A 27,233-nucleotide genomic window follows, 5' to 3' on the forward strand; every position below is an offset into this window, starting at 1 on the left:
CAGGTATTGGTGAGTTGCCAAGGAATGAATTTCCAAAGTATGAAGAGCAACAGAGCAAATATATGGAGAGCAACAAATATCTCTATATGTTTCTAGAAGATATGTCAGTTACTGTCCTTTCATAAAAGTGTATTCATGTAATAGATTCGAACCGGCACAAAGTAAGTGAATTTTAAAAGTCAGATTTTGTTCAGGCTAGGGGACCAGTTTAGCTACAATAAGGTCACTGTGTATACAACTTCATTTTCTCTCTCTCTCTCTCTCTCTCTCTCTCTCTCTCTCACACACACACACACACACACACACGTGCTGCACTTGGAGATAATGAAGGTGGTGGCAAAAACTGCCCCCAAACACTCTGAGGAGGTCCGTTTTCCACCCAAATGGGAGCAAAATGTCTCTGTGCCTCAAGCACACTCACATGTGTTGCTGTTTCAAAGGGATCTTTGCAATATATGGGCCCCTTCACCTATATTGCGCAGCAGTGATATAGGAAGGTGCTGAAAGGCACCATTACACTACACGGGAGAAGGCAATGGTAAATGCCTCCTGTATTCTACCAAAGGAAACCACAGGGCTCTGTGAGTGCCAGGAGTCAACACCGACTCAAGGGCACAACTTTACCTTTACTTTTCTCCATTTTGCCTTCATAACTATGGGCTTTACCCCAATGTTTTGTAAATGTGAGGACAGTGAGCGATCAATATGCTTTGAAAATATCTTCTCAGAGCACTCATCACTGGCTTCTAAGACAAGCATAAAAACATTCATCTTATTGTTTCTATTCTATTTGTATAGTACAACTGTATTACCAACATCATTCTGCAGTGTGCTCTTATAACATCTGATTGCAAAATCCTACTGAACACTAACAATGGGTTATTAGATGTATAAACTTCAGAAATGTGTTTTGGATTACATCAAATAGTCATTTCTTCAAATGATTTTGTAACCAACAGAGACAGAACTTTAAAAAAAAAGTTTTGGAGACTCTAAGGAAATTTAATTTTAAAAGCCAAACATATATACTATTTGTCCATTAAGAACTGGTATATAATTGAGATTCATAGTGCTTCTAGGTTGAAAAACTGCTCAGTGCAGCATCTTATTTATTAGTACTAAGAATCTAAGTAATTTTGGTCTACAGCACAAAATCAATCAAGTGAGATCATTATTTAAACCTGATGATAAGAATTAGAAAACTGCAAAATATATCTCACTTGTCATTTTGAGGAATTTATAGTACCATATTTAGACATAGTTCAGAATCCAACACAGTTAGGCACACTTAAGTCCATTGGGTCAACATCTTGGGATGCACCAGTGTTTCTGAAGAGTTCAGAAGTGTGTGCGGGGAAATTTCAATGACCTCCCCTTCCCTTGGAAGTCCTCTGTGTCACCTGAAAATATGTCTCTGAGGACTGTGTGGCCCTCAGGGATATATGTTAAGGAGTTATAGAGTGCTTCTTGGGGAAGTCTTCAAAATTTGTCCCACTGCTAAGTCAGCAGTGGAGCTCAGTTAGTTGAACCTTTGAGACGCACTGATGGTTCTCCTGTTGCATCAGTGCTTCATTAGTCAGTATATCAGACAATAAAATCAATGATGAAAGCTTGGGCAGTATATAAATGTGATAGATAGACAGATAGATAGATAGATAGATAAATGGGCTTAAGAAGGCCTAATTATGTGCTGAATTGTGTCAAAATGTTTTCTTTGCTATTACTATACTAACAATTCTCTTTGTGGGAAAAGTTTCATATCTATAGATTTAAATTTAAAAAATAGAAGTAATAAACATTCATTGCACAAAATTAGATATGGGTCAACTCTGGTTGTTTGTTTGTTTAAACAGTTAGTTCAGGATGAGTACAGTGGTGGACAAAGAACAAGAGTAAAGTAATAGTGAAGGCCATAGTTATTGAGAGCAAATATATATTTCACATGTTTGGATAGTACCACCGTAAGCAATATTATGTCAATAATATTAATGCCCCAAAGTACTGCCACCTGAAAATAAACAATGAGTAGATTGACGGCTCTGAGTGATCAGGAGCATGGCCCACTATGAATGAGTGACGATTACAAAATTAAGATTTCTGTTGAGAAATGGAGCAACAAACTTAAAATGCTTTTGTGATGTGTTGAGGAGGAGCTTTTAGCTCAATGAGACTCTCAGTGAGAGGTCTCTCTTTCTCTTTCCACACATACACACACCTGAAACTGCTATTAGCTTTATGGCAAATAAGGGTGAAAAAAGTCCCCATACTAAAAGACAAAAGAAAACAAAAACCACAGGATACTCTGCAAAACCATAGGTTGTCTGAGCAGACAACACTGAGATAGATGGATAAATGGTTTGAAGGTAGGAGTCAACTTCGTTTGTACAAATAACCTCTGATATTTAAAATTAAGAAAAATTAAACATGTCTTAAGCAAGGAGTTAGATACAGCTAGATCCACATCAATACATCCATCGGTAACTGGAAGTGACATCTGTTTCACCAATAATCAGTAAGATATGGAGTCAGTTATGAGATAAGAAGTTTAAAAGTTAGTCTCTTTGAGTACTATTTTTTTTAAAAAATTACCGTATTTTACGGACTATAAGACGCTACAGAATATAAGACGCACCTTAATTTTAATCCAGTTTTTCAGAGTTTTAACATATTAAACTGTTAAAACATATAAGACGCTCCTGAATTTTGGCGGATATTTTTCAAGGAAAAAAGTGAGTCTTATAGTCCATAAAATACGGTACTCGTAATCTGAACTGCTAGCTCAGAGAATTATACACCTATTTTGAAAGTACTGCACTGGCTGCAAATTTGTTTCCCTATTCAATTCAAGATGCTGGTTATTACCTTTAAAGCTCTTAATGGTTTGGGCCCTGAATACCTGAAAGACCACCTGCTCCCAAGGGTTTCTGCCCACCCAAAGAGGTCATCAGATGGGCCTTTGCTCTGTGTGCCGATGCTGAGAGAGGCTAAATTGTCATGCATGCGGGACAGGGCCTTGCTGCCCTCATGCTCTCCCAGTGAATGTCCGCTCTTAGACATCTTTGGTTGCTTTTAAAAAACTAAAAACCTTTTTATTTGGTTAGGCTTTTACCCCTTAGGAACTCCCAAGTCTCTCAGTTCTATTGCTGCTGTTTGTCTTTTTAAAAAATATATATATATGGCGGTGCTTTTTGGGTTTGTGTGTGTGTTTTATGGTTTTTACTGTTTAACTTATTTTAAGGTTTTAAATATGTTTTTTATGAAGTTTTACTGGATTTTAACTTTTGTAAACTGCCTTGGGTGCCTTATAAAACTAAAAAACAAACAAACAAACTAGTGAAGAAAATGAGATAGTGTATTATGAGATGGATTCTGCTGTGAGGCATTGTAAACTACATTTCTCAAGTTTCCCAGCAACAACCGATGCTCCCAGCTATGCTAAGAGTCATGCACTGACACTGGGGAGAATATGGAATATAATTTGACAATGGCTCCCAGCTGAACCTGAATCAGGATGTACCGGAAAACTACATTCCCCATTCGCACCAGTGACAATGGACACTCATAACCATACTAAGGAGTTTCCAGTGCAGTGAACATGAGCAAGAAATTGAGTGTCCAATGAGACCTCTGATGCTAGTTCTTCTGGCGGTCAGCACTCCGCATTACAAGAGTAAATTTTGGGGAAAGAAGGGGCACATGGGGAGAACAAGGTTTCATTATGAGCCAGGCTGGCATTCTGGAGTGGGCTGGACTCAGCATATAACTCACTGTTTCCCAAATTGGGGATTTTGTTCCAAACCCACCCACTCCCAAACTTTGGTACTATCACAATCATCCCATTATGTTCACAGCAAAAGCCAGTTCATATGGAAATAGGTTGCATATGAACATAAAAACAGCCCTTCTGGATCAAGGCCTATCTAGTCCAGCATCCTGTTTTACACAGTGGCCCAGCAGATGCCTCTGGGATGTCCATAGGGAAGAGGTGAAGGTGTGCCCTCTCTCTTGCAGGCTCCCCCAGCACCTGGTATTCAGAGGCCTATTGCCTCTGAGGCTGGAAGTTCCATTTTTATAGTCTTTTTTCTTTTTTCTGTTATTTCTCTGTGTAAACTGCCCTGAGCCATTTTTGGAAGGGTGGTATAGAAATTGAAATTGAATGAATGAAGTAGCCTATAGCAGCGATAGATAAACCTGTCCCTTCCATAAATTTGTCTAAGCCTCTTTTAAAGTCATCCAGGCCAGTGGCTGTTACCACATCTTGTTGGCAGAGAATTCTATAGGTTCCATGAAAAAATACTTCCTTTTTTTGTCGGCCCTACATTTCTTGGTAATCAGTTTCATGGGATGACCCCTGGTTCTAGTGTTACATGAGAATTCTACAGGTTAATTATACATTGTGTGGAAAAGTGCTTCCTTTTGTTGGTCCTAAATTTCCTGGCAATCAGTCCATATGGAAATAGGTGCCTTGTGCTTCTTCATTCCCTGATGATGCTGTACTGTGAGAACTGGAATTAGATCTCACTTCCCTGTGATGCATTGACATTTGGGGTACAAAGATCTCACTGTGGATGAAATCTCCGAGGTTCCCTTTGCGTATTGAAATCAAAGTACTGCTACCTTTATGGAAGAGATGTTGCTGGCCACCTTCATTTAATATTAGCCTGCTTTTATGAAATTCATGTATCAACTCATAGGATACTTAGTGTGAAAAGGAGAGTACTTTCCCCCATACTGTAAAATTTATATTTCTGAGTGAAGAATTCCAGTCTATATTGATTAACGACAGAATTAATCCAGGAGGTGCTAGTTATTCCAGAGTAATTTAACTAGAGTACTAAGATATGATCTTGGGTAAACATCAGACTTTTTAATATGACCTTCTTATAATTCCTTAGTTTTGTTTTATAAAGGTAACTAAGTCCACTAATTTCCTCTAAAATAAATTAGGCCATAATTTTTCCTGTATTCAAAATACAACTACCAGTTAGCAAATGTCTTCATTGGTGTATAAATTATTTGGCTTTAAATCTCTGATTTCCTACAGCCAAATCTAACTTCACTTTCATATCAGTTTAAGTTGAATGAGAATCAAGTAATTTTAAAAAATCAGCATTGCCTAACCTGTGATTGTTACATCAGTAACAACTGCATAAAGGTAGAAACCTAATGCTTTTGAAATAACTGAGGGTTGCACTAGTAAGTGAAATGAAAACTGGATTTTATGCACCTGTTATATAAGGTTCTCACTGAAATGCCATTGATACCATAAGTGCCTACCTTTGAAAAGGATGCTGCCAAGAGTATTAGGAAGGTAAAGTGCAATAAACAGCTTTCCTTTAAAACGTATTTTATTTGCTGGCAGCAAGATTGATTCTTGGCTTAGGAATATTGATGAGTATTCCTATGACTGAATAAGCAAGCATAAGATAAATGAGAAGGAGAAAAATACTGCAAGCATTAGCTTCTGCATATACTTCAAATAAAAACCCAATAAACTCTATTGTATAAGGAATGCATACCTTTATTAACATATATTGCAACATATTAAATATTTACAACAATATAATTTGCTAAAAGGACATGTATATCCCTTTTCAAATAAGCTCTTATCCATGCTTGTGATACTGAATATATAATAACACAATTAATGGGTATTCAATAAGATAACCATTACAGAATAAATGCATTTATCAAATGGAGACTGTTTATCCATGAAAAAACTGCTTATCCCTCAGTAGGTGACTTCAGAGTTACCTTTGAGTTCTGTCCTGTGTAGGCGAGCAAGTGGCCTAGCTGGCCAGTTATGGTTTTCAGTTCCTGAACAGCACTACCTACCTCTTCTTTTAATTCTCTTAGTTCAGAAATTAAGATATCCATTTTAGAATAACCATGTGAAGCTGGTCTAATGAGGAAAGATCCATCAGGAGATGGCCCCGTAATTAAAGGAATTCCTGAAAAAGCGAGTCCAGAAGATGGAGAGATAGCAAAAGTTGGCAATGTTCCAGAAGGATATCCAGCAGAAGATACATGCTCCTCATCACAAGGAGGTCCAGCAGAGGGTATGTGAAGAACGGGTGAAGGGGATCCAAGAGCTTCTGTTTTAATGTAAAGCTGTGGTTCTGTTGGTTGGTTGCCATGGAATGCAGGAGAACTATAGGGAACTGAACATGATGAGGAAACTGTAAAAGTAAAATTCATTTAATTATACACCTTAATATACAGTTACAAACACATCTTTTTCAGTATTAAAACTTGCATAAAATACAACAGTCATCATCCAGACTAGTGCAGACAACCCTCAGGGACATATTTGTATGACACAGTGGGCTCCAGAGGGAAAGAAAGGTCATAAAAAATGGTCCCCCTCCCCACTTAGTGTGGAATTTAGCACTATTGCACTACCGCAGTTCTAGTCTAGATGTTGGCTAATGTTAACACCGCCACATTATCTGTACTATCCTTAAGTAAAAGCATCATACTACTCTTTTCTACTCTTGGGAAAATTTGCTGGTCAGTGACCGAATAAACATCTCTCTCTCTCTTGGGAAAATACATAGTTTTAACCTAACTTTCGGTAACTTTTTATTCATTTCTTTTAACACTGAGATTCTTTTCAATGCCAATTGTTTTTCTTTTAATAGTTCTACATGCAACCTGTTATATTTTAAATGATTCCCTTTTTGAAGCAAAGTTTTGCTTTCATTAGGGCAATTGTGTGTTTTTTTTAAAAATTGCTCTCACATATTCACTATAAATGTCTAAATAGCATCTCAACTACTTCATTATTACATGAGGTTGGATAGGATGATATATATATCAGGTATAGGCAACCCTGTACCTGGGGATGATGGGAGTTGTAGTTCAACAACTGCTGGAGAGCCACGGTTATTTACCCCTGGTGTAAACAATACAGAATATCCAACATAATATTTGGAATGCTTAACTATTCCTTTTCATTATCATGCCACAGCTTGAGTGTTATTTTTATTGTGGACCAGGATCCAAACAACTCCTAAGGAACAAGCAAGTTCTTCTGTGCATGCATCCTTTTCATTCTCTAATTGCAGATTCTTGGTGGCCATTCAAACGGTCCCCTATATGTTGGGAATGACACCCTGATAGGTAGCAGCAGTTGAAAGTTAGAATGTCAGGGCTGGTAGTCTAGGAACAAAGCAAGCACTGAGTAATCAAACAGGCACACAGGAATGAACAGTCTGAGTGCAGTCTGGCCTTTAAGTAAAGCGAAAATTTACTCATACTGAAAGGCCAGATCAGAGCTTTCAAGTGAAATCTGATTGGTCCCTTTGTACCATCTCCGAACTGCTGAACTAGAACTTACAGCATCACTGCTTGAAATGGTGGTGCCTAAGCACAACTTTCTATTTGTTGTCAAGCCACTACAGGGGTGCAGAGAGTAATGTGCTTGGATGTGGTTGCCATTATCCCTTGTCTAAGATGGCAGGAATTTATACAAGGCTTTAGCACCCACTAGCAGCTTCTGGGATCCTGGTCAAAATGTGTATTACATCCTTTGACAGAATATAGTAATTGCAATTTGACCTCAAAGAGACACAATTGGTTCAAACTGGTGAAAGGTATTTCATGGGCAGAAACAGTACTGCTTTTCATGGATCTCCAGACTGGGTTCTATTACTGTAACATTCTTGTGTGTTAAAAGTTCACTGACAAAATCTGAACTGTTTTTTCATTTGGTGCATTTGGATAGTTTCTTCCTACTAAATGAACTGCAAAGTTTTCACACTAATTTTCTCACGAAGCTCTATGCTTTTTTCAAAATATGGTAATGTGACTCTTATGTTCCTGCCATGTACTTACATATACCACTAGAAATCAGTTAAATTTAGGATTATTTTAAGGTCTGAGTGCATATTCTAAAGTAATTAACAGACCCAATGCCTGTTATGTGCTTTTTTTGTACACAGCTGGGCTTAAAAAAAGTATCATGACTCAGGAAATCTAATGACATATTAAACAAAAGGCTAAAGTTAATAACTTTCTCATTTTAAAAAGGTGAAGTTTAAATTCATGAAATACATTTTTTTAATTCACAAAATACCATTGTCTCCCCCAATTGTCATAAAAGTGTCATCATTTTTTTAAAAAAGAATTACTTACCAATAATTGTGGTTCTGCATATTCATACTTGTGGAGCAAAGATCTCAGGTGCTGCTGGCTTCAGGAACCTTCTAGAAAAGCTGTGCCTGCCATTACTGTATGACCATACACTTATGGCACTGGATGTTGGAAACTGAGGTTACAAAGGACCTCATCTTCTGCCACTAGCCTCAGAATCTCAAGAAAGCAGCAATTTGATCAATAGTGTTTCTTCATTCTCCTTTGTGATGGTACCAAGTCCTCTCGCATGGAGACCCTTCGCAAGTGCAGCTTCTTCCTACCCTTATGCCTGAGGTCAGAGGAAAGCAGAACCAAAGCCTCCACAAATTCCAGTAACTCTGAATCTGAGAAGAGCTTGAAACTTAAAGATGCATAACTAGTAAGAAGATCCCTTGGAGCCATGATGATCCCTGGGAACAAATTGGAGCAGATTCCTTGGTACTTACCAACTCAGAGCATTAAAGCCATATTCCTTGGTGCTGCCACAAAAATCAGACCGCAATAGTGTCTGATCATGACAACAAAGACATCTGCTTCTGAAATTCTGGAGATCCAGAAAAGCCTATTCTGATCACACCATGGAACAAGTTTTTGTCTGAAAGACAATTATCTGGTCTATCCCAAAAGGCCTTTCTTCTAATGAACATTGGAGAGACCTGTTTGTGCATTCAGAATATGCTAGCCTGGCAGTCAATTTAATAATGAAAGGTATGCTCTTCCTTGAAGCATAACAACAGAAGGTATATGCATTTAGGTCTAAGAAAGGCAAAGTGGAATGAGAAACCTCACTTAATCTAAAGGAAGATGAATGCGTATCAATTCAGTAACCACCAGAAATGCATAGCAATGCAGAAAGAAACAACCTAATACCACCACAAATGATCTATGCAACAACATTAACACTATCATTACTATAAGCTAATGCTAAATATTGATAAGAAAGACTATGTACAAAATAGTACTAAGATCCTGAACAAAGAACATGAGTCTGTATTTGAAACTGCCTAATAAAGAGAGGAAAAAACAACATAGCTATCCCCAGCCCCTTAAATGGGCTGCTCTACTATGCTCATGAATATACTGACACATGTTTTCTCCTTAAGCGAAGGCCACCAAAGCTTAAGCACCACAGAACTCTGCACTCCACAACTAGAACTATGCAGAGACCACCATGAGAAGGAACTTAAGATTTTCCTTCTTATTCAATTGCACGTATTAGGTGACTTTCATGAAATTGATAATAAAAGACCTTGTCAGCATAATAGAGGGCCTGTTTATATATTAGCACCCCACCCCATTCTCCCTTGCAAGCGAGATAGGGTTCAGATGACAGCTTCTTCCCTGCTCCCCTCCTATGTGTACATCTGGGCTGGATTTGGGATTGGGATTGTCTCTAACCCTGGATGTTAAATCCCTTTCTATAATGTTTTCTACCTCTAGAATAATGAAGTTCCATCATTGAGATAGCAGTGGGAGTTCCTGGTACAGCAATCACTAAATGTGGTGAGAGGAAGAGGAACAAGGAAGAAGTATATGACTTCTAGGATAACTCCTAATCTTAGTGCTTGTATGGGAAGGGGGAGGGGAACATTTGAACAGCCCCAGAGAACGTTCAGGATATTAAGACCACCAATGCACAGAGGAACCTTTTGAAAAAGAAGCCTAGCATTCTGGTGCTTGCAAATTTATGTCTAAAAAGAGACAGCTAAATAAATGTTGCCTGCTTTATAGAAAATTCAGAACAAAATGCAAAACAAAACAAATGGCATTCTAAATTAATACTGGAGAGCAAAAAGAATGTCAGAATAAACCCAAATAGAATCCTGCTTAACAAACATTTATTTGGACGTATTTTCACATTATTTTCATTGGCTGCAAAAATAACAGTTTAGAATGTAGGGTTTGCTTAAACTGTGAAAATAACATTTGGAGAGATCAAGTGTGGGGGGCACTGTTTAAGGTACAAAAGGAGAGAGATAAATAGATATCTGGGGAAAACAAAAAAAGAACCTTTGTAGATGCTATGACAACTGCAATATATAGTATAATAATGTTCACTTTAAAAGTACTACACAAGTCTTATAAACTACAAAAGCTATATTCTGAATATTACACTAAGAGAAAATTACTCAAAAATAACTAACTAATATAAATCTGAAAAAAGCACTCATGCACAATAAGTGTTATTTATGAATGTATGAACTAGGTATAGCGGCCCTTCCCATGACCAATACTAATTGGCAGGGAGGGCAGACGGGGGAAGGCAGGGTTCAATCGCTCTGAATGTCTTCAGTGTGCAGACTGCACGGACACACAATCTCCGCTACCAGGAGCAGTGTGGATCACTATCCTTGCTGCTCCTGGCAGTGTGGATCAACAGAGGCCGGGACTTATTTTCCCAGCCTCCACATATCCCACAAAGCACTGAGCGGTGAGTATGGTGCCTTGGGAGATTCCCCCACCATACAGGAACGCTAGGCACCCATCTCTGTGTCTCCTCAAGCTGCGTGAAGACTGAGGAGATACACAGATCCAGCAGCTGGGTTAAAGGTGCACATGCACCCTTAACCTTGGCTAAGAGCCAGGCTCAGAAGTGGGGTTAGGCTGGGCGGGAGTGCCGGGATCTGGGCAGACCCCAGCGCTCCACATGAGCAGCCTAGCCCAGGCTAGGCTGCTAGTGAGAACAGCTTTCTAGTGTTTTTATTTACAATTGGTAGATTGGGTAACTTGGATCATGAGATAAAGAGAAGGAAAATGAGGATAAAATATGGTCATTGGTTCCATCTAAGTTCTTTTCTATGAAAAAAAAAATAGAAAGAGTGCTTCTTCTTTTTTAACCACAGAACACACATTCTGATAGTCCATATACTTTTCTGTAGCACAGCACAAATTTTAAAAGAGCAAACCGGAACATAACATTCAATGGACAAAAGCTAAAATATAAAAACTAGAATGGGCACAATTCAAAACAATCTAGTCAAAGCTTAGAAACTTTAATTCCCACTGCCTGACATGTCCCTCGGCACATGGGCCATGCACTGCAGACCTGCCTGTGCCACGGGTGCTCTAAATCACCTAGCAATGCTGTTCTGCAAGAGAGTGGTACTGGCACCTCACATTGGGCAATGCTTCCACTAGGGATAATGGAAGCAGTGTGCGACGTGTGATTGTGCAAAAGTCAGCAGTACCTTCTTTCTTATACAGCAGCGTTGCCAGGTGATTTAGAGCCCTGCAGCAGTGCGGGTGTCTGCCATCACCCATTTTACACTGTAGGGCATGTGTAGTATCCCAGAGTGTAAAATGTTTAATGTTATTTTAAAATGCTGAATCATGCCCATAGATATAGATCATTGCAAACCCAGACCCAAATAATGACACAACATGTGTAATTTGAGGAAACTAGGGCCACTCTGTTATATAATTACAAAACCGGCAATGAGGAATTGAACTAAAGTGTGGGTATCCCCTATGTGGCTCAATCTCATAGGAGGTATGCCCACAGGAGGGCGAAGGACCGGGCTTTGATTTGGCTCGGAACCATTCTGAACCTTATCTCAACCACAAGGTTCCCCCTACAAGGGGATGCATGCCAACCCACCTCAACCCAGGTCGCGAGGCACTAAGCAGCATTCACTGGCATGCATCCGAATGAGATCCAGCCCGAGAGTTGTGAGATCACCAAGCCTTCCTCCGTATTCCCACTCACCGTAACGGCCCTCCAGCCCAACACCTTTACAATTATCCTACCTCGACTCACACTCAACTGCAAAGTGACCAAATAACCCAGTGACGACCTTAACAAAGTCAGTGAGAAGTAGGCGAAATAAGGCCTCAACCATAGCCAATCAGCTGAGACCCCCCCAAAATCCCTACTTGGCCCCAAAAGGCGACTGGAATATCCCACACTGAGTTAAGGGATTGGCAGGAGAGTACCTGCCCGCAGAGCATGACGGAGAACCAAAATGGCAGCCCACATGCCTGCCTCTCGGGCCGGGCCCGCAACACCGTCCCCCACTCTCCCGGTATCGCCACTGATTCAGTGAAGGGGGCAGGGAGCAGCTTTATAATTATTTACAGTAAGAGGAAACTAGCAACATAATATAGTTGCTTTCCAGCCTATAATGAGAATGCTCCTATTCAGGGCTCCAGCCACCCTGGAACAGGAACCTGAGAGTGCTGTTGGGGCCTCCAAGGATGATGAGGCTTCTGAGATGGGAGGGAGAAATAGCTTTGCCCCCTTTCCCATCCTCCCCTGAAACTTTCCCCCTCTATGCTATATAGTGCTAAATCCTTTTTATTTCCCCTCCTCGTAAAACCTCCTCATGCAGTGAAGAGGAAAACATTCTTTCCCTAATATCCAAGATACCATGAGCTCTGCTATGGAACTGATCTGGCCAATTTCCCCCAGCCTTATTTTTTCCTTGTGGATGTCTTCAAGATTCCTTGTGTCCTGGAAGGCAATGAGCATGCTCAGTCCTCATTAGGTTGTTCTTTGTTGTGTTCTTTGTATATGGGGGAGTTTTTCACTTTAATTTCACACACATACATGTACGCACACACACATTTTTCTGCATATCTGTGGGTCCCCGGAATACACAGAAAACATTACATTGCCTGTGAATAGTCTTTTCACTGAAACACATGGACCACTAAGTATGCAATTAGAAGTAGTGATTTTAGCCCTTACTTTTAGGGCCAGCTAAGCTAGGAATTTGGTTTAGGACCCTTCACTCATAGGAACATAGGAAGCTGCCATATAGTGAGTCAGACCATTGGTCTATCTAGCTCAGTATTGCCTTCACAGACTGGCAGCAGCTTCTCCAAGGTTGCAGGCAGGGATCTCTCTCAGCCCTATCTGTGAGAAGCCAGGGAGGGAACATGAAAACTTCTGCTCCTCCCAGAGTGGCTCCATCCCCTGAGGGAATATGTTACAGTGCTCACACATCAAGTCTCCCATTCATATGCAACCAGGGCAGACCCTGCTTAGCTAAGGGGACAAGTCATGCTTGCTGCCACAAGACCAGCTCTCCTCACTCACAGCCTTTGTATCAACATGGGCTACCATTGATGATGTTGTGGGAGGCCCAGTTAGCCCAATAAAACTGGGGAGGCCCAGTTAACCTAACATCATCACGCTAGATCAGTTTGTCTCTTCTGAAGGTGTTTTTAAACCTTTTGACATTTAAAACTGAGATTGATCTGTCTTTAAATGCTAGCTGGCAGTTTATTCAGCTAAAGCATTTACTATTATTGCTCTTTGGTCTTGATGAGATTGCAGCTTCTGAAACTCCATTTCTATTATTAGACCTGGAACATCTATTAGATGCATCTACGCCCATAACCTTGCTTTATCAAAAGCTTAAAGACACTGATAAGATTGTTATTGATTATATCCAAGATCTTTGGAACAATGATTTTGAATATCCTATCTTATTTAACCAATGGGTAGTGAAATATCCCTCTTTAGATCTCAAAATGAGGCTAATACAGCAGAAAGCTTTATTCCATGTTTATTGGACATCTCAGAGAATGTTTAACAAGGGGTGGATGCAGACCTCTAGATGTTAGAGGCGTACTCTGAACGAGGGTACACTTATGTATATGGTTTGGTCCTGTCCTGTTATTTTGGCTTGAAATTCATACAGCTGTTAACACTACGTTGCAGCTATCATTGCCCTGTCAAGGATGTTCATATTTTGTTCGAATACATCTCCAGCATATGGCGTCTAGCATTATATCAAGAATTATGGATTCTTCGCACCTGGCCAAATTTACTCCTGAACTCCAACTTTGGATAACTGTGTTCCTTGTCAGCATTTGAACAGGTTTTTTTCTGATGGCAAGGTAAAGAGGAATTTTCTGCTATTTGGTCAAATTTTAATGAACTGTTTATGCTTGGAAGTAAGATATACTGTATATCCTGTGAAGGTAGAGGGGTGTGTGTGTGTGTGTGTGTGTGTGTGTGTGTGTGTTTTGTTCTTTCCCCCCCTTTTCTCCTGTGTTGGTTGTATCTTATTATATTTAAGAGATTTTTCTATTTCTTTTATTTTGCAGTTATACTTACATATATTATTACTATCCTCGATTATGTTTTATGCATTGTTGTAATCTCATTTCAAGAAAGAAAAAGAAAGGGGGGGGGAGAAACATGGGCTACGCTTGTAGAAGTGTGGATTGATTTAAATCACCAACAGAAAGACCAAGAATAGATTCAAATCAAGTTTCCGATTTGTACTACAGCTGTTTCTTCAACAAGATGCAGAAAAATAAAATGTGTATTTTATGTGTAATAAAATAAAATAAAAATATATAACCTAGTAATTTACAGTTTTTGTGGACATGAGTAGCAAGATCATTTACTAAAGACCAAAGTACACATTACATTAAAAATTAAATTAAGCTGATTTCTGGGGGCCTGATCAGATCAAGACCATGGCCTGTACTGACAGGGTATTTGACCCTTTCCACAGTGTTTCTCTAGTCCTAGTGGAAATCATCCCCTGAAGCTATTAGGCCCAGAATGGAAACTTCCATTGGCAGTAATGCTTCCTCAGAAGGCTAATATTTCCCACAGGGCTCTGAAGATGTGTTTTTCATCAGAACATTCAGAAAGGATTAAATACCTCTCTCCACACATTGTGGTCCTAATCTGAATCAGGGGCCCCCCTATGGCTGCTATTTATTTATTTTTGAAAAACACACAGGAACCAAACCATGAATTTAGCATAATATGCAGCTTGGCCCCAAGTGCTATAAATTTCAATAAGCAAGGACTGTTAATTATTGGGCAGATCAATGATCTCTAGGAGATGGAGAGTTAAAATCCATGTTCACAGGTTTGTATGTAAAATTACATAATTAGTATTTAAAATATATAAATATATAAACAGATAACTGAGCATTCAAAACGTTAGAACACATAAAATAGGAGTACCAAGATCATCTAAGTTTAAAATGTCACCTCTTTCCCACACACGGATAAATTTCTGTGCCTTTAACTACAGCCCAGCATGCAAAATAAAGTAGACAAGACACTGCTGTATCTCCATGCCTTGAGAAGCCTCATATTACAATTTTCATGTCAGCTGCTATCAAAAGCACAGGAACAAGGACATATCTATCTATATCTATAGATATATAGATATAGATATTAGAAATGAAACCCAGAGTGTCATTCGAGGTATTAATTTAATCATCTGACTTCCTCGACAGCAGGTATTGTTTATTGTATATCTAGCTAGCTAGCTCTAAAACAATAAACAATATCTACTATCCAGGGAGTCAGATGATTAAATTAATATCTTGAATGACACTCTGGATTTCATTTCTACTGAAAACTATTGTTTTGGTAAAAGCTTTATTATGCAGAAATACAACACCTGAGCTATAACAATAGGTTCAAAAACTATAGTAATAGTAATGAGGTTAATGACTAATGAACATTACCTTTAAAGCTTTAAAACCCCAGAATTTAACCCCTGATTTTTAAAAAAGGTAACAGTAATAGATTTCATTTCCATATTTAATATTATAAGACATCAATGAATATGTAGCTTTTAAAAAGTGCAATAGAAAGACTAAGTCTAATAAACTTTTACATAACATGAGTTTACTCACCTTGATCTCTTTCATGCCATGTCCTACTCCCAGCAGCTGGTGAATTCGGGGAAGGATAGAAGTCCCCTGTTGGGCTTGGTTCCATATTCTCATCTATGGATATAGTTTTGGATCTTTTACTGTGAAGATAAAAGAGCATTATTAATGTATTGCTAACAGTATTTCTGTGAAATATGTTTGTTAACAAAACCAGACAGACAAGCTTTTAAACCCAGAATGACATGTATTGCCCAAGAATACTCATGGCTAAACCAGAATATGGACTTAGATCTCCCAGATCCAAACACCTATTGTTCACACACTATATTGAGGTTGTGCTCATGTGTTTTTTCCTGTTAGTGCACATGTATACATTGCCAAACGACTAGGATTATGACGTACCTCCAGTTACCAGTTATTTGTTTTATGTTGAAAAATATCTGGACACTTATTTATTTATTTACAAGGCTTGACAACTGAAAGCTTCAATTACAGATGATCTCATAAAAGTGACCACCAAATCATTTTGTCTCATTTCATCAAGACCACTTTCAACCAAATATTTAAATATCTACAATGGCTGACATGTTCTGCAGTTAAATGTGGGCAGTTCCTCTCTTATTACAACTCCCTCCATGCTGTTATCAACTGAGCTTATTCCACTTGCTCAATTTCATTAACAATGCTATTCCAGAAGATCCCTCAACAGCAGATTTTCAGGAGCACAGAGGGATGCAGCAGGGAGGAGGGCACTGGAAAGCCCTGTTTGCATTTTTCTGGCCCTAGCCCCTTATGTAACATGTATTTCAATCAATTATCACCTAGATCTTGTTTATAATATATTCACCTGGTTGGTGGAGAAGACAGTGATCTTTGTAGATTTACACCCGAGTTCATGTCATGATAGTATGGTTGGCTTGGAAGTTCTCCAATGGGGAAGTTCACTCCAGCTCCTTGGGTGATAGGTGCTAAAGAACATAGTATTGAGATAGTCACACCTACTGTCTAATTAGCCATTTAATACTGAAGAGAACACATTTTAAAAATCTGCTAATTGTTTTTGTCTGATGAAAAAGAAAAAAATAGTCCTCATTGTTTATAAAATTTGAAGACAAATTTACATTTGTCATCAATACCAAGAAATACAAGGCCGTTATAGCAATAGCAATAGCAATAGCACTTACATTTATATACCGCTTTATAGCCGGAGCTCTCTAAGCGGTTTACAATGATTTAGCATATTGCCCCCAACATTCTGGGTACTCATTTTACCGACCTCGGAAGGATGGAAGGCTGAGTCAACCTTGAGCCCCTGGTCAGGATCGAACTTGTAACCTTCTGGTTACAGGGCGGCAGTTTTACCACTGCACCACCAGGGGCTCTTATGATAATTAGTTTCATGCATAGTCCAGTTTTAGAAACATTTCACAAAAACCATCTAAAAGAGAAAGTGGCGATTATTGTCACAAGCGCAATGCTCATATTATAAACTTTATCTACAATAACTTTCTAAGTTCACCTATTCATTCTGTAAGCAACAATCGCATAGTTGGGTAATTTTTAAATGTGATATAAATGTATGATTGCTTCAGATGAGAAAACAGATAAACCATTCTTTAACATATATGTTACTTGTGTTACATTGACTTACATTAATATATGCATGCATTACATTAGTTGCTTACATGAAATGCTCTGTGTGCGCTACTTAGAGGGGCACAAATGTTTAAATAAGTGTCTCATGTCACAGAGTAATAAAAAAAACACAGATGACAATGACACTATTTATGCATACACATGAATGCCTTTAATGCAATGTTGATTGCTTAAGAGTGAAGTTATTAATTCAAATTTTTACCATGGATAGACAGAGGAGAGTGGCCAGCATCCAGAGCAGTCTACAATCTGCCACTACACAGCACTCTCCCTGAAGCATGAGCAGTCTTGTGCAAGAGCACCAATACTTTTCAGAGCTCACCCACACCCTGGAACTGCTCTGTTAGAGTGAAACATGCTGCTTGACCCTTAATGATGTGTTTCTGTCCAATGGAGCAGTTCTGGAGAGCAAGTGAGCTCTGGAAAATATTTGCATTCCTGCGCAAGAGTGCAAAACTGCCTGCCAATCAGGAAGAGTGGAGCAGTGCAGGGGCTTCATGGTGGCAGTTGTTAGCAGTCCACTCACGGTGGACTGCTCTAGATGTCAGCCAGAGTTTTCACACACACACTTGCTTAAGAGAAGGAGCAGTGTGATGTTTGCAGTCGGAGAAGCTGGGCCTTGAGAATGAACATTATTGGAATTATCAAAGATTCTCAGCTGATAATTAAACAAATGTTAATGCTGTATAAAAATTTGCAATAAAACTAATTTCAGAAAGTTTCTGCCCACATGTAATTTTGATGCTGTGTTGTGCAATTTGATAGTTTGCATACCTTGTCTCCTGAAAAAACTGATAACTTCTATTGGAACCCAATAAAAATAAAAATTTTAGATGGCAAAAAATTATTGGATGGCTTCTATTTGAGTTTGCACAATTTGCTATTCAAGCAATAACTGGTGTTACCACACAAATACAACATGTATATGCGTCAGTTAAGATATGAGTCACCATGGATCATTGCTTCTTATTGCCTCGGGCAATTATCCAACTATGGGAAGCTAAGCAGGTCGGTTAAAAGACAGTGAGGTCGTTCTCATGACTGATACAAAGGTAGGAAAGGCGGGTGGGAGGGCAGACACACCTTGCCCCAAATGATCGCTCTGAATGTTTTCAGTGATCAAGCCACACACCCACACGATCCATGCTACTGGGAGCAGCACGGATCAATAGAGATCAGGACTCATTTTCCCAGCCTCTTGATATTCCACAAGGCACCATGTGAGCTGTGGTGCCTTTGGGGATTCCCCCGCCAGAGGGGTACTTCAAGGAGACACACAATCCTGGCAGCCAGGCTAAAGGTGCGCTCAAATCTTTAACCTCAACTAACAGCAGGGCTAAGAAGTGGGGTTAGGCTGGGTGGTAGCGCCGGAAAACAGCCTTTGTAACTAGTTGGCTATTTCCCATTGTACAAACAACTGGTATGCCTACCTCCAGTGTTAACACAAAGAATCAAAGTTGGAAAGGACTTCATAGGCATGTAGTACAAGATTTTCCCAAAAGCAGACCAGTCACCAATAGGTACATGAGCAGGTTTTATTTAGGATACAAAATTAGTACAATTATCCAATAGAAGCCATCAGTTTCTGCAGGAAAAACGGTATGCAAACTATCAAATTGCACAACACAGCATCAAAATCTGTCCACTTTTCACAGACTGAGACGCTCACTGTTATTATTCTAGTGATAGACTAGGAGACATTCCTAATGGTTTGTATCCAAATCATGTGCAAACAGAAGGAAACGTGAACGTTTCACACCCCATCTGCTTGCCAAAAGATGCTCTTGAGTGAGCCTTCAGAATGGGATGAGATGGGGCTACAGACAGAAAAACATTGGGGCTCTGCTTACAAAAGGTACCTCCCTCTGATTTTTTGCAATTCCTCTCTCCCTTTGAAGCTCCAGACACCCTTAGACCCTTAATCAGAAAAAAGTATATATTCAATGAAACATAAGTTATAAAAGAAGAAGAAGCTTACTTCTAGACACCCGCACCAGTTCCGACACATTGAAGACTCCAGATTTTACAAAACTATCCTCAAGATACACTGAAAGAAAAAACAATGCAACTTCAATTAATTCATTTAGATTAAAAGAAAAAGAAACAACATCTAGAAGCAACAAATGCAAGAAATCTACCCCTTCCCTCCAGAAAACACATTCATAAATTAAATCCCCACTCAAATTCCACTAAAATAAATTGTGCAAATGTATCTATTACTAGAGTATTCTCTAAAACTGTAGATTATTTCAAGAAAACTGCTTTTATGACTCTTATATAAATTTGAAAGATGATATTAAGGGTAGTGAACTGGTTGGGCAATGGAACATTTAGGCTCTCTTACTTACACAGTCTTATCTGACTGGTTATCCTATTGCAAATGCATAATGAACAAGGCTTTCCAACAGCCTATTCCTAACATTTAAATGACAGTTGTATTTCACTACCAATGGTGAATGTTGGGTTGATTCCCAATACAGATATTATGATTTGTTAAATTTATATTATGCCCTTTATCTAGGTATCTCAGATAGATATACATGGTGTTCCTAGGAGAAATCTCATCAATGTACTAGCCAGATCTAGACCTGGATGGAATTGCATCAGACATCTATCCAAGCTCAGATCCAATCTTGTTCATAGAAAATAAGAGATGAAGTTAGATGTCTCTCCTCACTTCACTACAAGAAATTGAAACACTCTTGGTTGTACAATCTAGAATATGCAATCAAGCCTAATAAAGTGTAAGATTAAAATGTTCATCTTAAATCTCTTAGCCATTTTTTATTTTGCTTCAGTATTCTTATGACTAGAATATTGTTTTTGAGATAAAAACTTCTCAAATGCATTCAGGTTAACTCTCCTCCCTTGCCCTACTACCTTGGGACCAAATGCAGATAATGGGATTTTTAAGGGTCATCTCCAAATAGGCAGGGACTCTCTGCACATAAGCACGAGAGGTCCTGCAGGGGGCTAGCTTAGTGAGAGGATGGAGGGCGGGGGACTATGGCTTGGATTTGACAGCTGCAACTCCTTGGGCTTCCCCTCCGCATCACAATGGTGAAGAGGATGCAATCGTGGCAGCAGATTTTCTTCCAAGGTGTTTTGCAACCACCACTTCCCCCCAGTGAGTGATGGGGAGTAGGGAGAGGAAGGAACCATGGTTGTTGAATTCAAACAATCATTTGTAGGCAGTGTACAAATAATTTAGAAAGAATAAAACTAAATAATTTAAACAAGATATAAAAACAATAAAGACAGAGCGGTTACACATATTCAAAAGCCTAGGTAAAGAGATGTATTATTAAGACCCTCTTAAATGCCACCAGAGAGGTCAAACCCCACATCTCAGCAGGCAATGCATTCCAGAGCCCAATAGCAGCCATCAAAAAAGATAGCTAGACCAACCTGCAGCAGCCATAAATAGATTTCTCCATCAGATCAGTGAGGTCTATACAGAAAGAGGTGTTCTCTTAAGTAGCCCTTAAATTTAGTGCTTTATAAGTAATTACCAGGACTTTGTATTTCACCCAGAAATTTATTGGCAATCAGTAACATTTTTTTAAAAAAAACTGGAGTAATGTGGTCTCTTTCCATTGTTCCAGGACCAATCTGCCTGCTGTATCTTATACTAGCTGAAACTTTGAACTATGTACAAAAGCATCCCTATGTAGAGCACATTGCAAAAGCCATCCAGAAAACATCCTTGCTCTATTCAGAGCACCCATGGCCTGATGCTCTCATGAGGGAGCTTCTCCCCTCTCCCCTCTGAAGGTCCTTCTCATGAGTGGTCAGGGGGTGTCCCTGTGGCATTTCACTCTCATGCTTGGCCACCGAGCCCTGAGTCAGGTGGCTGTATCCTTGAAAAAGGATCTCAGTTGACCCAAGACTGACCCTAGTGACCAGCCTTGCTCATAAGCAAGCCTTTGGGGGCACAAACCCCCCAAAGGGGAAGGGGGTTCTTCCCAAGCTTTCTGCTCAAGAATCCCTTCTGGGGGCTGCCTTTCAAACCCTGCCAATACCACCCCCAATAGTAAACCATTTGCATGGATGGTGTGGACACCGGGCTGCTGCATGGATCACTCAACCAATTAAAAATTCCAGGTGCTGACCTAGTGTGCTGCTGTAAGCAGATCTCCCAATGTGGGTATTGGCAGGAGAGGGGATCCCTGGTTTCCAGATGCCCCGAATTGGCAGCGTTGCCCCTGGGGGCACGGGTGAACATCACCACATTGTCAGGTGGGCTGGCAGGACGCATGGTTTGGCAGCGGATTGGTGGCAGTCACTGAGACCAGGACAGCACTTGCCCAAGTAACTGTCCACACAGCTTTCCTGCATAGAGCATCCTCCCTTGCTCCCCTTAGTCTGCCACTCTCATAATAGAGCAGTCTGCGGGATAATGGGATAGTGTTACAGCACGCAGCGGGAGTATCACCTAGTGCAGCTAGAGTACCACCTTGTGCATTTGACATTAATCTTCACAGATTATTCTTCTCATGAGCAAGATTTAGGAAGAAAATATCCCTAACTGGGGAAGGGGCTTCCCAAACCTTTCTGTGTAAAAAAATATAACCTCCCTGCTTTTGTTCTCCCCCTTCAGCCATTTGCCGCCCCCTCCCAGCACTGTGATGAAGTGCCCCACTTAAGTTGCCACTTGGTGTGTTTGTGATTGTTAACATACATGAGTGTTGCTCCCTTCTTGAGGATCAAGCACTGAATGCCTATCCTGTCATCCTGTAACCTCACCCTGTTGCTTGCCGGGTGGGGCAGAGCAAGGGACAGAGTGGGAATGGGGGGTGCTCCAGAGCAGCTGTGCAGTCTGACAGGCTGGCCACTCCAGGATGGGGTGTGTTGGCATCCCTGTAGCCTGTCAACTCCATAGCTGCACAGCTGACAGGAGACGCATGGTTGGTTTTTCAAGAGGCTACCAGAGAGAAGTGCCAAAAGCATGGAGCAGCCATGTCCCTGAGGTATGTGCATGCCACTGCCTCTATGGCTGGGGTTTGGAAATGGGTGCAAAGCAGAAGTTATAGTCAAGTCAGCAGTTGGGTATAATGCTTCAGCAGCAAACCACAGTTGTCGGCAACAGAGCTTAAAGAAAACCGAAGGTTCCAACCAGAGTTTGGCGGGGCAAAACAGAGTTAACTTTCAGCCCATAGGTTTTGAGTGTTGGGGCATACTGCAGTTAAAACCTCGGCCAGCTACAACCGTGGTTATAGTGTACATCTGAACTCAGCCTATAACACTGCTACCCTGCATATAGCTTTTACACATTATATGACCTGGAAGAAGGAAGGAACTGAGACCAGTCTCTTACCATTTGTTAGTAGCCCTAGACCGCAGAAGATATTTACTACTATTGAGAATAATAGCTCAGAAAAAATGCATCAGACTTACTGTTTCCATTTAAAATACTGAACTAGACTTTAAAGTTTAAAACAAAGTAACAGTGTAATAAATATTTTGTATAGCTGGCACCTTACTATATTAAAAGTCATCCCTACAACTCTGTCCTACTCTGTAAGTTGGATTCTAAAGGTGCCTTTGAGTACAGAAAGGTAAACACAATATGTTCTAGCACCAAGATAATTTAGGGAGGATGTCTAGTTAGTAAATCCACCGTGACAGTGTACTTTATGTCCAGCTGTGTGACTGAAAAATATTTTATATTTGTAATCTAGTATGATTTGGTGTAGAGGCAATAAAAGATAAGCAGGAGAATGCTTTAGTAAAAGTTGAACATGGAAAGCATTTGATTTTATATTTGTTTGATGATGCTGTTGGCCCTTGGATGCTGACCTCTATTTAGAACAGCACTTCATTTTTACATGGTATTATTTCTTGTGTGTAAGGGAAAAGAAGCATCCATTTTTCCATACTGCAGAGTTATTTTAGATGAAGTAATCTGTAGTGCACTTTTTACATTAACACATAAAGGGCAATTATTCCATCAGCATGGTACTGTTTATAAATTAATCCAGTATGATGGTCAGATTCTTCACTACTTTAACCAAATATAAGACTATAGCAGCATCAGTGACAAAAGTCTCATTTTGCTCAGGAGATAACACCAGCTGGGATAATATAATTCACTAATTATTATCACTGTTAAGCTTACAATCTGCTGGAGGGAAAGTATCTGCTTGAAAAATCTGAACAATGCAATTTGTAATAATCAGAGGGTCAATCAAACGAGATGCTTCTATATCTACAGACCAAAGAGCTAGGAGAGGTTAATTGCTTTCTTCTTTTTTTAAGCAAGTGTGAAAACCCCTACTTTAATACTACAATTATGAAACTGGTGTCATTGTGAATACTGGGCAAAGACCCAAGTACTGTGTGTGCACCCAACTCTAAGAGACACATTTTGAGCAACTTGTCATAACACAAGCCTGTGAAAAGCAGTACCTGGAGAATACACTTTCAAAATGCAAGCTAGTGGTTAAAATGAATTTGCCTCCATTCAAATCTATACCAAATTACAAACTACAAATCTTGAAGGTCAACTGCAAGTCTTGAAGATCATGTTTTATGGTATAAAACAATCAATGCTTCCAAGACCTACCTCTTTCAGAATACTTAACCACTGCAATTAGTTGTGCAACAAGTACTATATCTTAAGAAAGACATTGTAGAACTGGAAAAGGTGCAGAAGAGAACAACCAAGATGATTAGGGGCCAAGATGGAGCAGCTTCCTTATGAGGCAAAGCTACAGCATCTGAGGCTTTTTCATTTGGAAAAGAGGCAACTATGGGGAGACACGATAGCGGTATATACAATTATGCATGCAGTAGAGAGAGGCAACAGAAGAAGAATCAGTCAAGGCTCTAACCAAACTATGCCAGCAAATTTGAAGAATAACACAATGGCCAACAGATTGGAAGACGTCAGTCTACATACCCATACCAAAGAAAGGAGAGCTAACAGATTGTGCAAACCATCACACAATATCCTTTATTCCACATGCTAGCAAAATAATGCTCAAGATCATCCAATGCAGATTAGAGCACTATGTGGAAAGGGAAATGCTGAATGTTCAAGCTCATTTCAGGAAAGGCCAAGGAACAAGAGACATCACTGCTGATGCATCCTGGATAATTGAGAAAGCCAAAGAATATCAAAAAGAAGTCAATATGTGCTTTATTGACTACAGAAAAGCCTTTGATTTTGTCAAACATGTCAAGTTGTGGAATATTCTTAGGAGAACAGGCATCCCATAACACCTCATTGTTCTCATGAGAAACCTATACACAGGACAGGAAGCCACAGTCCAGACAGAACATGGTGAAACAGACTGGTTCCAGATCGGCAAAGGAGTAAGACAAGGCTGCATACTTTCTCTGAATTTATTCAACTTATATGCAGAACATATACTGAGAGAAGGTGGATTGGAAGAAGATGAGCATGGTTTTAAAGCTGGAGGAAGAAACATCAATAACCTGCGCTACGCTGATGACACCACTCTGATAGCTGAGAATGCCGATGATCTGCAAGCTCTAGTAATGAAAATCAAGGAGAACAGTGAAAAAATGGGACTATGACTAAATGTAAAGAGGTCTAAACTAATGACAACGGGTACAGCAACCAGCTTCAGAACTGATAATGAAGACATTGAAGTGGTGGATAGCTTCTGCCTTTTAGGATCGACCGTCAACAGTAAAGGATACAGCAGTCAAGAAATAGGTCGCAGACTAGCACTTGGTAGGGTTGCAATGAAGGCCCTGGAAAGGATATTAAGATGTTGTGACATGTCTATACCTACAAAGATTAGAATCGTTCAGACAATGGTTTTTCCTGTGACACTCTGTGGATGCGAAAGCTGGACTTTGAAGAAGCAAGATAGAAAAGGTATACAAATCAATTCAGAATTTTCACTCGAGGCACAAATAACCAGGCTCAAACTATCATACTTCGGACACATTATGCGAAGACACAGCTCCCTTGAGAAGTCCATAATGCTGGGAAAAGTTGAAGGAAAGAGAAGAAGAGGAAGACCAGCAGCAAGATAGATGGACTCGATTATGACAGCAATGAATGCACCACTGAGAGACCTTAAAGCTGAAGACAGGTCATCCTGGAGGGAATCTATCTATGTGGTCGCTAAGAGTCAACACTGACTTGACGGCACTTAATCAGAGAGAGTTGACAGACATAAAATTTTCTCCCTCTCTCACAACACTAGAACCAAGGGCTATCCCATGAAACTGAAGGCTGGGAAATTTAGGACCGACAAAAGGAAGTACTTTTTCATACAGCACATAATTAATCTATGGAATTCTCTGCCACAGGATGTGGTGATGTGCATGAGCTTGGATGGGTTTAAAAGGGGCTTAGACAAATTCATGTAGGACAGGTCTATCAATGGCTACTAGTCTGGTGGCTATAGGTCACCTCCAGCCTCAGAGGTAAGATGCTTCTAATTTAGGGTTGCTAACTAGGGCCTTTATAGAGGACATGTGACTATTTTGAGGACCAAACAACTTTATTTGCATTAGGATGAGGAGACACTTTTGGGGGGACCAAACAAATTTTTTTTGCATGTGTTGTGGTGTCCAAATTGCTGGGGAGCAGCTGGGACATTTTGTTCACACAGAACACTTTGCTCTCATGAGCAGCTTCTCTTCCTCTGTCTCCTTCCCCTTCCTACTGACCATCCATCCAATGAGGAAGGCAGAGAAGAGGTTCTGCTTCAGTGGCAGGTTGCAGAGCCACGTGATGCAGGAGCACGGATAGGTGGACCCAGCAGGTGCAGCTTGCTTCCTTCATATGTTGGAGGTGGTGGTGGCAGTGAGAAGTTAGCAGTTAGCCAACAAACTTTACTCAGTTAACTCACTTGCTGAGTTAAAAGGCACCTTTTAAAGTAGTGAATCTCTTCTACTTATAATGGAGAGAGCAACTGGCCCTATCCAACCCCAGTATAGCATGCCTTCAATGGCTGATTCTGGTGTCACCCAGTCATCAGGTTCACAGTGGTGAGCTGTATTTATTCTCAAATTATCCAATTTTTATCAAAACATGCATATAGAATACTGATAAACATATGCAATTTTATCCTTTATTTCTATTTTTTATGGTTATCAACTTTTACCACCTGGCAACCCTACTCTAAATACCAGCTGCAGGGGAGCAACAGGAGGAGAGAGGGCATGCCCTCATCTCTTGCCTGTGGGCTTCTCAGAGGCATCTGGTGGGGTACTGTGGGAAACAGGATGTTGGACTTGATAGGCCTTGATAGGCCTTGAGCCTGATTCAGCAGGGCTGTTCTTATGACCTTGTTTTCCACTACATCAAAACTTATCTTCATAGTCTGGTCCTTACAAATCTTTCGTCACTCCATTAAACATATTTCAGTTTTATCGAAAAAAGAAAAACTGCACAAATACAGCATGGATGGTGAGGGGTTAGGATTGTAGTAGAAGACTTACTAGGAATTGTTCAGGAAATATCTATCTGAACTTTAATAAATGCAAGCTTCTTTTCCTTAATGCTGTAAAACGCTTTGTCATCCTGATCCCCTTTAAAATAAATCCATTTTCTTTTTAACTGAAACTGGGATTTTGCTTCAGCATGTTCAGTTTGCTGTGTTTTCACAGAGAGGGGAGCGGGGTAAATAAAATAATTTAGAGCATCTTTAATGCTGGAACAATTGAAGTAGAAACAGTAACAACTACCAACATTGAAGTGAATTTGTAAAATTTTTAGTGGAAACTTGCTGGAAGATAGGAAGGCTAGTAAGACCTCAACTTGGCCTATAGATTATAACACTGACACAGTACAGCTTCACAGTCATGAACAGAAACATTTGCTAATACAACATTCTGAGTGTTTTGCTCCACTAATACTG

The 27,233-nt window shown here is 39.9% G+C and overlaps 1 protein-coding gene and 1 long non-coding RNA gene across 18 annotated transcripts in view; one reads left to right on the plus strand and one right to left on the minus strand.

Moving 5' to 3' along the window:
- The window catches only part of NFIB (nuclear factor I B), a 313,063-nt gene that overhangs the window by 88,600 nt on the left and 197,230 nt on the right, over positions 1–27,233 (minus strand). For 15 of the 16 annotated variants that reach the window (XM_053298137.1, XM_053298135.1, XM_053298136.1 and 12 more), the window contains 3 exons: positions 19,367–19,435; positions 16,580–16,700; positions 15,754–15,872 (listed from right to left, as the gene is read on the minus strand). In XM_053298137.1, the coding sequence (XP_053154112.1) occupies positions 15,754–15,872; positions 16,580–16,700; positions 19,367–19,435 (309 nt within the window). Of the gene's footprint in view, positions 1–5,509; positions 6,180–15,753; positions 15,873–16,579; positions 16,701–19,366; positions 19,436–27,233 lie in introns of those variants that run through there. The other variant, XM_053298147.1, reaches the window with a different exon arrangement.
- LOC128345750 (uncharacterized) overlaps positions 1–27,233 on the plus strand; it is a 60,868-nt gene that overhangs the window by 25,733 nt on the left and 7,902 nt on the right. The window contains exon 4 of one of the 2 annotated variants that reach the window (XR_008316626.1): positions 5,857–5,987. The exons of the other annotated variant lie outside the window; for it this stretch is intronic. This is a non-coding gene — a long non-coding RNA (uncharacterized LOC128345750). Of the gene's footprint in view, positions 1–5,856; positions 5,988–27,233 lie in introns of those variants that run through there. 2 annotated transcript variants of the gene reach the window in all.

Source organism: Hemicordylus capensis, chromosome 2 (assembly GCF_027244095.1).
Source record: "Hemicordylus capensis ecotype Gifberg chromosome 2, rHemCap1.1.pri, whole genome shotgun sequence".
Lineage (NCBI taxonomy): Eukaryota > Metazoa > Chordata > Lepidosauria > Squamata > Cordylidae > Hemicordylus > Hemicordylus capensis.